At 38.5% G+C, this 12,309-nt stretch overlaps 1 protein-coding gene across 1 annotated transcript in view; it reads right to left on the bottom strand.

Moving 5' to 3' along the window:
• Positions 1-379: 379 nt before the first annotated feature.
• clcn2a (chloride channel, voltage-sensitive 2a) overlaps positions 380-12,309 on the bottom strand; it is a 53,420-nt gene continuing 41,490 nt past the window's right edge. The window contains exons 18-24 of the mRNA XM_067362416.1: positions 11,085-11,193; positions 10,916-10,962; positions 10,553-10,618; positions 9,813-9,848; positions 8,184-8,288; positions 5,643-5,729; positions 380-5,567 (exon numbers count right to left, since the gene is read on the bottom strand). Of these exons, the coding sequence (XP_067218517.1) occupies positions 5,112-5,567; positions 5,643-5,729; positions 8,184-8,288; positions 9,813-9,848; positions 10,553-10,618; positions 10,916-10,962; positions 11,085-11,193 (906 nt within the window). The 3' untranslated portion in view covers positions 380-5,111. The remainder of the gene's footprint in view (positions 5,568-5,642; positions 5,730-8,183; positions 8,289-9,812; positions 9,849-10,552; positions 10,619-10,915; positions 10,963-11,084; positions 11,194-12,309) is intronic.

The following is a 12,309-nucleotide window of genomic DNA, read 5'->3' as shown; positions in this document are numbered from 1 at the left end:
TCTGCACTTCATTAGATGTTTGATTTGTGATTGGCTGCTAAATGAACAGGTTTTTTGAAGATACTAGTTTAACCTTGACATGCAGCTACAGTAAAACAGTAGACAGAAAGAATATGTTGCCTTTCCAAACTGCATTCATTCATTCATTGCAGAAGCATGGGGAAAGGCAGTGTAAATTCATAACCAACCATGTTTTGTCATCTTTATCCCCAATATGGACCGGTAATGTCATGATGTTCATTGATGTGAATGTGTGAATCCCTGCAAAAAGTTTTTTTTTTTATTGTTTGTACAGAAAATGTCTGAGGTCAAATGTGAGAATTATGATTGCATTAAAGTTATGTGTATATTCATACGTTTCACTGCTGAATCATTACATATACTGCAGCATAGTACTGCATATACTACATATACATAAATGCTGTTTAGAAAAATCATCCAAAATAATTCATTCTCATACCTAAATTTGCTTTTCAATATTTTACCCAAAACAAGAAAAAATTCCAGCGTATTCCAACTTTACACCACAGTATTTCCCACACAAATGAGTTGCATAAAACAAAGCTTTAAAGTTGAAATTTAATATTTACTGATGTACAAAACAATTTCATGTTTTCTGAAAAATAATGGTAACAGCTGATTCAGTATGCTTATCTCTATATGTACAGGGTATGTGAATAGAGTTCATATACATACCGCTTTACCCTGTATTCTGTACAAGCAAATGATTTATAAAAACCATTTACGTATATGGGAGCAGACTTATTGCTTAACTCTACACTGAATGTGCGGCATATTAGCAGACACTTTACACATCGTGGGCTTGACTTAAACTGCACAAGCGGCTAACAGAGACAAAACGTGACACAACATATCTAAAGATCATTAGTAGCTTAAGATATTCCTGTTCCACACCAGGATTCGGTTTTATAACAAACGTTAATAAAACAGCTGATTAGTGCAGCCGGATAAATGGCGATGAAACATTCTGCTCTTGTGGCTCACAGAACCCGTAGCAGGCGTTTCTGAGAGAATGAGAAAAGGCTGTGTCAGGAAGTCAGTGTTATGGTTATGGTTTTGGTCCACTTGCCTTGATCCGTTTAAATCAAACCCGTAGCCTCGCATTTCTGCAGTGCACAAGAAAGAAAAAAACAAAACAACTTGTTCTCCATTTAGCTCTGCTTAGGCTTGTGTCTGGGGTAGTTGTGCTGTTCTTGACCATACTGCATAGCGTCGTTCAGACAGTTTTGATGCAAACAGAACATTAAAACATCATTCTCAGGCTGAAACTAGTAAAAACTCCACTGCTGAGGTCCAGTAAACACTTTGCAGGTTGTGAAAGCGAAATTTAAAGGCATTAAAAGTTTGTTTCAGTACATGTCCTATTCATGATGTGCATTATTGCAAACAGTTTCAAAATAATATGCACTGTAGAAACAGCCAGTGTTCAGTAAAATAACCCTATTCGGCAAGCATTAATTCTAATATTGCACAGTCGACAGCTCAAAATCAAATGTTAAAAGCTTCACATATATGTAAAACAATTCAGATATGACACGATCGCAGGTACACAGAATATCCATCATTGTAATGAATAACATTTTAATACTTTGATGATTCAAATTTGAACATTACTGGATGAGATCTGCACAGTGACTACAAACTCCCTGCAATGGTATTTATACAAAGGCTGGTTCTTGCAGTTCTAACACTTTATCAGTCAATCTACACTGGCGTTGTAGTCTGTGACATGTTGTACACCTTGTGAGCACGTGCAGAAAAATATAGAGCTCTGGTTTTGAAAAAGCAGAAGGCCATGTAAGTAAATCTGATGAAGTAATACATAAAACAGGCTTTTTAAATGGCTGTATTTAAGCAATACGATGTGTATTGTTTATGCGAGTGTGCGAGCATGCAAATGATTGCATCGGGGTGCATGCATATAATTAAGAATTTAAGAGGCTCCGTTTCTCCACTCGGAGTCTCTCTGGGTATTTTGAGTTTCTAGGGAAGATGCTTTAATACATTTTAAATGGCCAGGCTCTCTGGTCCTGATACAGATTTGTGCATGCTTAACGTGCCTACATATCGTGGTATATCATTACTCGTAATTACAGGCAGCACTATCCAAACCGTGTACTCAACGATGCGTCGTTAAAGGAGATTTTTCTGATGCTGTCAGTATGTGAGACGCTTGTGTATTGCTGTGTTTTGTTTGGATGATAATTACAATGTGCTTCAAAACTACCCTGGTTGGAAACTCCACTGTGAGACTGTTAATTGCAGTTGGTTTTGTATGGGAGAGTGGGGTAAGATGTGCCCATAATCTAGCAAACTGTGAACATTATTAATCACATGAACATATATTTTGAAATGGTTCAAAGCACAATATAATTTTATACATGGCTGGTAAATGTTAAATCAAAAATACAGTACTGTGCAAAAGTCTTAGGCCTGGTATAATGATCATATATAATTACTTCAGTCTCTTTATTAGAATATAACCATAAAATACAAGAAATTTGTATGCATTATTTAAGGGTTAGTTTACCGAAAAATGGAAATTCCGTCATTAAATGTTTTGTTTTATACATTTTTGCAATATTACTTGAAACTGTCTTTACTAACTGATAAAAGACTATTTATTTAGGTGCACTGAAAGGAATAATATTAATATACATCATCTGTGCACGAGGTAGGGCCTTAAAAACATCAGCCAATCGTTTATGCGATCATCGCGTGAACGATTGGCCCTCTGGCTTGTCAGTCACTGCCGTGACGTTCCTTGTGAGAGATGCGCGGCTGCGCGCTCTAGTAACTTTCCACACTCTACATACGCCGCATGCAATGTTTTTGTCAGGAGACAGGAGTAACAACTGCAGATTATGAGTTACCTGCGGTGAGTCCGACATAATGAATCCACTAAGTGTGTGCGCGGCTTAACGATTGTAAGGCCGATTATGAATGTAAATTGATACTTATGACTGATCGCGCTTAAACGCGTCCAGTCAGAGCCAGTTGCGTTCAGTCTGCGATTACAGTCGGTGTTCAAATTCCATGTGAAAGTATATAAATCTGCTTCAGGAGCAGGAAACTATCGCTGTATGCTGAGCACAGTCAAAATGTTTTAGCTAGTCGTAAAATGTGTGCCCGGCTTAATAACACAGCGAATGCCGGTGGTAAACAAACACTCGTGGACGAGTTTTGGGAGGCGTTCACTTGAAATTTCAAAAACTCAGTCGACGACAACATCCTCTATACCACCTTTAATTACTCACCGTCATGTCATTCCACACCCATAAGACCTTCGTTCATCTTCAGAACACAAATTAAGATATTTTTGATAAAATCTGATGGCTCAGTCAGGCCTCCGTTGCCAGCAAGATAACACATTCAGATGCCCAGAAAGCTACTATAGACTTATTTAAAACAGTTCATGTGACTACAGTGGTTCAACCTTAATGTTATGAAGCGACGAGAATGTGCACCATTAATGACAGAATTTTCATTTTTGGGAGAACTAACCCTTTAAAAACAGAAAAAATGACTTCTATAGGCTAAAGTGGCAAGTATTTAGTAAGCCTCTCCTTACACTTGAGCAATACCAGGAAACGGGGTCTCTTGAACCTAAATGGAATGGAAAAGGACTGGAAGGCCAAGAAACCTTCCAAAATATGATGAGAAGTTTCTCAGATTTTTCCTTTGAGAAAATGGAAGAAGTCCAGTAGGTCACACTGAATACTGATTTTTTTTTTTTTTTTTTTTACATTTTGTGTACATATAAAAATAAATATGGATGGTCATTAAAACAAAGCTGGTGGTGGCCTAAGACTTTTGCACAGTACTGTATATAATCACACATTTTGGTGAATTGCCAGTGTATAAAACATGGTATGAATTATTAAAAAAAAATTAGCTATGAATATTTTGTTTCCCCCTACATTTTAGCTTTAGGGTAAAGTGTGTAAAGGTGCCAGTGGCTAATAGTGAAGATATAAGCTTTGCATCCAAATGCAAATTTACAACATTTTTCTAGTTATTTATGAAAACGTAAATCTTGTGCAGCAAAATAAAACTTTAAATGAGATTATATTCATTTTTCCAGAAATAGTTAAAACGTTCCCCAATGGTTCAACTTACCCCTTATCATGACACATCTTACCCCTAATGTGGGGTAAGTTGTGCCACTACACCATTTTTCTTGAGAAGTCAAATTTCTGTGCCCCTACATATTCTGCATATTCATTTGCCAGATTACTTGTTTCTTCTTGCCTAGTTGATCGCCTAAGTAAAAAGCGACAGAGTTTACCCCACTCTCCCATTCGTTCTCCTGCCTTTCCATGACTCCATTTTTCCCGTGTCCTTTCTGTTTTTCTCTCATTCTGCATCATGTTCTTGTTCTCCCTGTGTCCTCTCTTGCCCACCCGCTCCCTTGATTTCCCCCGCTCTGTCCCTCCATGTTTCCTTGCAGTGTGGGTTATTAAGGGCTATATTTAGAGCAAAATTGTAGTTTGGCTCTCAGAGACAATTTTATTTGGATTTAAAGTGTCGGCACCAGATGGGTGCGTTGGCTAGGTGCAGTTGAGTCACTCTCGCACACACACTCAGCTTTTCTTACGCACACTCTGTCACTTGCGCAAAGACGGAGAAACACACAGACAAATGCGCCGTGAAGCTACAAATCGACAAACAAAAATGTTGATGATGAAAACCCGCAAACACACAAAAAAACGTTGTGACATCATTGAACAAACTTATTTAAATTAATCTCACACACACACAAACAAATGTACTACGAAGCCACAAATCAAACAAATTTATGACGAATGCACACATACAAACAGACGATCACTCATGAGCCCGCCTGAAATCACTGAACATATCCAAAGCCACACGGCACTCACGCTGCAGCACACTTCTATGACATCCCACACATACAAACACACACGGCATGTTTCGTGTGAAGGCAGGACCAGCAATTGGGGTTGGTTTGATTAGTAGCAGAAAGTGTGCTTCACTGCTTAAAAACTTCCTCCAGGTTTTCCTCAACCTGACTTCACAATCCCGCTTATGGTGTAAATGAAGTGTGCGTTACCGACTGCAAGCAGCTGTCATTCCAGCTGACCGGCTGACGGCGAGGGGCCTCCCTTGTTCACCGCTTCCTCATTCGGAGCTGGGCACTGCTCGCTGACTGCCTCCGAGCCGCCGTCCTCCATCGGGTTGATACAGTCACAGGGGAGCTGTGATATGTGCTCCTCTTGGGGCGTGACATCAGCGTAAGGCAGCTCCGATTGGTCGTCTGTGTGTAAAGGGCTGTTCTGACTGGACAGCTCTGTGCACTCCGTCTCATTCACCAGGCTGCCCTCGGACGGCTGCTCCGTTTGGTCATCCAGGTCGGGGAGGTTGGGTTCCCGTGGCAATGACAGGCTCTTGTGACGGCTCCAGAACTTGTGGAGCTCTGTGACCTCTGAGACGCTGCTGCTGTTGCCGCTGTCGCGAAAGCTGGCCAGCGGGGGACGGACTTTCACTCCGGTCACAGTAACGGAGCCCTCGATGGCCTTACGCAGCTGCAGACAGACACAAGCAATTTTTGAAATGTAAGCATTTTTCCAGGTGTAAAGAAGAGCTTTACAATTACACACCTCCTTCAAAGAGACGACTCCTACTAGACGTCCGGTACTGGTGACATAGGCATGATCCAGGCCAAGTAGTGAGAAAATGGTGTGTGTCTGTAATGCACAAAGGGACAGAGAAAAGGACTGATGTTCATGTTTCATTAAAGGGCAACTGTGATAAAAAAATGGCCTGTTTGTTTTCCATAGGACTTGTGTGTTATATTCCTTATATGAATTAAATTATAGTCTGTTCCTCATAAAAAATCTGTTGTGTGGCTTCAGAACATTTTGAATATATTGTACTAAAAAAAAAATATATATATATATTTTCAACTTTTAAAAAAATAATAATTTAATATATAGGGCCTAAAACTATTTTTTTGCCACACCTGCCAAACAACAAAGGACTGGTGACTTAAGAACATTTACTAGCCAAAAATGTTTTTTACCAGCCATGACACAAAAACAGGCAGTTATGACACCAACATTTTAGATCGTCCTTTGTTGTTTGGCTAACATTAAAAACACAGACAGTAGCAGGATTATTAGGATGCTGTCACTTTAAGACCGAATGCACACATGGATCATGTGTTTTGTGATTGCATTCACTTAAGACATAACCGTCTATGTTTACTAGGATACTCGCTGAGACAGGCATTTTTTGTCATAATTTTGAGTGATTTTGTCCACTGAAGCACAGGAAGTGACACCGTTAGACTGACACCATTTCATTCACTCGCAACGCCGATTTTTACTCGCATTTGGCGCTTGGCGAGTGTTAATTTTAATATATATATATATATATATTAGAGAGAGAGAGAGAGAGTCATTTTTCTTAGGATAAATATGTTAAAGGGGTGGTTACGTGGTTTTTTTCTAGGCTTGATTGTGTTTTTGGGGCACAGTATAACATGTCTTAATGCTTCGTTTTTTTGAAAACGCTGTATTTTTCATATATTTTATCTTTATTCTACACCTCTGTTTCCACTGTCATATGAACGGCTCGTTTGACTTCCTGCTTCTATGAAGCCACTCCCTCCGACATACGCAATGTGCTCAGATTGGTCAGCAGGTTGGTAACTGGCCCAGTCTATCGTGATTCGCTGAAGCGTCTGGAAACGCCACGCCCCTTACCATCCGTTATTACGCGCTTAGGTGGAAAGTAAATAAAAGCGCCTATATTGCTGTATCAAATTGAGCCGAATCAGACCCAGATGAAGAGGATAAAGCAGAACCTCTCCAATCGTGGCTTTTAAAGGACGTTTATGAATGGTATTTCATTTAGTATTTGTGTCAAAGTGTTTAGATATGCTGTCACTGCTGTTTGTTAGCTTTCAATATACAGTTTAATCCTGATTAAAGCTTTCCTGTAGTAAATACATGCCTGAGTAGTCGCATTTTTGTAAAGGTATCTTTTAATTTATAGCATGAACAACTGTTTGTCTATGAACATAGAAGTTTGTTAGTGTTTGTTGCACTAGAATTTAGCTAACTGGCAAGCAAAAACGAGTTGCTCTTTGTATATGTCCTAGATGCATTAAAAACAGCAACAGAACTATAACATTACGTTTAAAAGACATGTAAGTTACAAACAATAAAATGTACTTACAGTTTGAAGCCAATAAACAGCAGCTTCTGTTTTTAAAGTAGGAACTGCTTCATCTTTCAGTAAAAGCCTTTGTGTAAATCCAGCATTGAACTCGTGTAGATTCTGTAAGCTGTCTTCAGCGCCGCATCCAGTGTAGAAAATATCACAGATTATAATGGGTTCTATATCTTTTGATGCGTCGCGTCGCACAGCTCGCGTTCGGTGTAAACAACTCTTCCGCTTTCATTATGCTGCGCCACATGGCCTCGCCCACTTTGTTGCGTGTTCCCGGGGGCAGTGTTTATGTTAATAGCAAGGGTTTATGATGTCACCAACCCGGGACGAAGCTCGCTGTAGTCCAAACCACCCGTTTTTGTAGGCAAAAAAAATAAAACTTTAAAAGACAATATCTCCGTTTGCATTGAACTTTCAGCGCTGTAACTTTGCAGATACTGTTTATGCTCAAGCAGCAACATTACACACTAACTAAAGTTAAAAAAGTGAAATCGCATGTAACCACCCCTTTAAAGGTCAAATAAGAGAGTGTTGCAGGGAGGACATATTTTTGTAGTTCAAAACCCAGAAACATGTTGGCATTTCAGCACTTTCAATTCCACCATCCTAAAGTTCTTCTTTAGGTGTTTTTGGTTAAATGCCTGAAACAAAGTCTGTGGTTATCTGTCTGTGGTTTTTTAAAAAGCTTTTATTTGTGGCTAAGCAAGTGGCTAAATGAGACTACAGAAGTTGTCTGGGTCATCATTCAGAGCAGGACTCATCTACTCATTACTAGTCCATTTTTACAGCCTTGTTGTATTCATAATTATGCTCTTACAAACTTCTAACATAAAATTTCAGGAAAACTGTTCTAAAAAATCCTATTGGCATTTTGTTGAGGGAACAAGGGTGTTCTAGAACCAACTTCTAGGTTGGCCAACAAAAATACATCACCACTCTCTATTCTTGGCAGATACAGATTTTACCTTATGCAAAGATGTCCGTTCCACCAGCTGAAAGGGGGCGGGGTCTATTTTACAGTTGTTGAAATTAACAGCCTCATCCAACTGTTGCTCCTCCCACTCTGCTATCTGAAGAAAAAAAAAAAAATCTTAAAAAGGTAAAACTAAAAAAAGTACAAAAGTTCAAAGGGGAAATTATCCTTGGTTTTATATTATAAGATGACTATAAGATAATCCTGTCCATAAGCAGTCCATTAAATATTAAAGAAATAGTTAACCCAAAAAATGCAAAGTCATCACCAGAATGGCTTTCTTTCTTTATTGTAACACAAAAGAATATTTACTTTTATGCTATTTTTCATACAATGACAGTGAGTAGTAACCACAGCTTTCAAGGATGATTTTCAAGGTCAGCTTTTTAGTGAATAACATCTTAAATGTCAGTCTGTTTCTCGTAAAAACTACAATTTTATGGAAAAGAACAGTGTGAACATTCTTCAGGATTTCTTTTCTGTTCCTGTGTTCCAAAGACAGAATGACAGAATGTTTTTTTCTCTACAGAACCTACATTTAAGAAGCTACAAAATTAGCTTTATTACACAGTGTCCTAACCAGGAGCAACATGGTTACGTGACAAGCCATAATAAATATTTATTCCATGTACTAGCATAAGTGAAAGGACATTTTGGCAGTCATTTGGTGTCTATTTCCTTGGCCCTACTCACAGTGAAATCTCATTGGACCGGAATCCTGCTCCACATAACTGTATGTTAAACATCAAATATTTATTTTCTGATTGACTCTGATTTATGTTGTTGATGTTGTTGTTGCATGTCACCATGGAACCATAAGAGAGAAGCCAGATTAAGAGAGAGGCAAAAAAAAAAAAAAAAAAAAAAAAAAATCACAGGATCAATGTCACAAATTGAATTATTTGATTATAGACCTAGAAATGGAGCAGAACCTTCTTTGCATATTTCAAAATTCTAAAAAAGTTAATTTCAAGTTTAAAGGAACACTTTTTTTTTTTTGCAAATAGGCTAATTTTCGAACTTCCCTAGAGTTAAACAGTTGAGTTTTACCATTTTTGAATCCATTCAGCCGATCTCCGGGTCTGGTGGTACCACTTTTAGCATAGCTTAGCTAGCATCTGATTAGACTGTTAGCATCTCGCTCAAAAATTACCAAAGAGTTTCAATATTTTCCTATTTAAAACTTGACTCTTCTGTAGTTACATCGTGTACTTAGACCGACAGAAAATGAAAAGTTGCAACTTTTCATTTTTCGTCGTTCTTAATACACAATGTAACTACAGAAAAGTCAAGTTTTAAATAGGAAAAATATTGAAACTCTGCTAACGATACTAATGGTCTAATCAGATTCAATTAACTATGCTAAGCTATGCTAAAAGTGGTACCACCAGACCTGGAGATTGGCTGAATGGATTCAAAAACTGTAAAACTCAACTGTTTAACACTAGGGAAGTTGTAAAATGAGCCTATTTTCAAAAAACAAATGGAGTGTTCCTTTAAATAAGATTTTGAATGCCAGAATTCGACTGTTGGACCCCACTGTATATTCTAGAACACACCTTAGTTACAATGAAATGTGATACAATTACAACATAATTAGGGGTAAGTACAGTATTTATACCTCTGCTGTTGACATATCTTCTACATCAGGTGTATCCTGAAAACACAAGTTCAGAATTAGACACAGAAATGCACAAATGTCCCTTTCATATGTTCTTGTCCTCACAAACGTTCATGCAATTCATTCAGTTGACAAGACAAGCTACACATACTAATGTAATCTACCGAAGCGGCTCAAGCTTTACTAAACATTAGCAAGCTTAAGCAATACATTAAAAGCAGCCCAGGGGAGGGTGAGGTAGATTGGATGCCATTACGAAGGCAATAAAGAACTAAGACAGGGAATAGCTTTTCGAAAGGTTCTTAATTTGATTGGAGAGTTTAAGGCTCTAGTTGAAAATTGGACTTGAATCTACTTTGTGAAGCATTGTTCAAAAGAAATGGGTCCAATTACAACACCCCTTGACATCCGTTCATAGGTTTGCGAATATACGGGCCTTCTGAGCCCGTTCTGAATCTTGACAACCTCAAAACCAAACCATGCGTCACACAAACGCATTTATCCCGTGAGAGATAAATATACACTTCATAACATGGCATGATTCATCTTGTGAGTCAGCTCGATCCCTGTTCCCCAGAGGGGAAGTACTAAGCTGGAGGAGACGAGAGTATCAATGCAGCACACAGGCAGAACGCAATAAGGCCTCTGAGATGTAAAGGCCCTATTGGCTGTGCCACTGCCACCCCCGATGATGCGTGTTTGTGGGCAAGTGGAACGAATCCCTGCGGCAGTGTTCTTACCGCCATGGGTATCTTCACACGCTTGGGCCTCCTGCTCCTCTTAGGAGCCTTGGGGCCAGCTTTGCTCTTCCAGACAGAACATATAGAAAAGGGAGGAGCATAAAGCGTTAATGCAACTCTAACGCAAGGCTCTCTCAACAGAACAGAATTTAGTCAAATGCTGCCTGTCTGAACAAAGCCTAAGACAAGCATTGAAACACTGAAAAAATTACGTCAAACCAGACGTTTAGGCTAATTGTGGGGCTGTTTTGGCAGATGGTTCCTCTTGTGTCTCTCATCCCATATTCAGCCTCTGGGCACCTGTAAAATCTACAGCTACATAAGTGCTGCGTTGCACCCATGGTCCCTAGAGAGCCATCGTACCTCTACTTGCTCCTTCACAGGTTCCCCAGAGGAGAGATTTGGAGAGCCTGCAGAAGAGGAGTGATTAGATTAGCACAAGATGGGTGCGTACCAGGGGGGTCGCAGACAGTTCGCAACACGACATACATGAGTAGGAGTTGAAATGTGTGAGTAAGTGTTATATACACACTGTTCAGTGACTCTGTGTTGCTGATTGCAGACACCGTCTTCAGAGCAGACTTGAGGGGGATCTGGGAGTTAGTCAGTGTGGGGCTGTAGGAGGACTCTTCAGTGGAGATCTGGAAAAAACATTCTATTAGATAGATTTATCAGTAAGGTTGATTACTAAAACACACTTCATGCACTCCCAGATGTATTACTGAGCTCAGAGATGACAACCTGTAGGGAAAGAATTCTTTGGAATGAAACAGAAAACATAAAAAAAAAAAAAAAACCTGACATGATCTGAAAATTCTTTGTTCTTCTTGAGAAATACACAGACTCCAAAAACAATGTCAGACTAACATTGAACATAATTAAAGAAATACTTCACACAGAATTTGAAAATGATTTATTACGTTCCCTGTGTGGTTCCAAGCCTATATGCTGTTTTCACTTATACATGAAAGGAGAAATCTTTACAGTGACCACCATAGCTCATAGTGACCACTAAACACTAAAAACACAATATAAAAAAAAACATTAATGGAGACCATGAGACTCATACATTGTATTTTGAGTCTTCTGAAGCCATACTAAACAGATTGAACGTAGATAATCTCATTCTCCGCAAATCTCATTCCTCATCCCACATGCTCAAGAACAGCATTCACTTACCATGTGGGAACCAATGGCTTTTAGAAGTGCAGGATCAATCGGTTAGATTTTTTGTTAATTAACATTGGTTGAAATTGTATTTTTAATTGTGATGCTCATTTCCCTCATTTTAAAATTTAATTAACCTTTGCCGAAATCAAACGCTCACTTAAAAATAATCTTAAAAAAAACCCACTAATTTAATTACACTGTTAAATGCAATCTTTAGCAAATCTCAAAATAATCATGAATTTTTCAAACTGTTTTATAATGCTTAATTTCCCTTGTAGCATTTAAAATGATACATTTTAATTTTATAATTAAGTGAAATTAATTTTACTGTTTTGCTTCTTATTTATTTAGATTTATACAGTATAGATAGATACAAATAAATAGCACAGATCTTAAGAATTTACTGGTTACCATCAAAGGCCCACTGAAGTGCCTTGGAATGTGCAGCATTATTTAATGTGTTAACGTAATTTCAATTAAAACAGAAAGAAAGGGCAGGGCATATCGAACAGCTCCTCCCCTTTTTTAAATAGCCAGTAGCGTTTCATTTATATCACAGCTCGGCCAGAGCCTTTGAACTTGGTAAT

The sequence above is a fragment of the Chanodichthys erythropterus genome, chromosome 16 (assembly GCF_024489055.1).
Source record: "Chanodichthys erythropterus isolate Z2021 chromosome 16, ASM2448905v1, whole genome shotgun sequence".
Classification (NCBI taxonomy): Eukaryota; Metazoa; Chordata; class Actinopteri; order Cypriniformes; family Xenocyprididae; genus Chanodichthys; species Chanodichthys erythropterus.
Note: the sequence above shows the minus strand (reverse complement) of the source record. Positions and strands in the feature narration are given on the sequence as shown.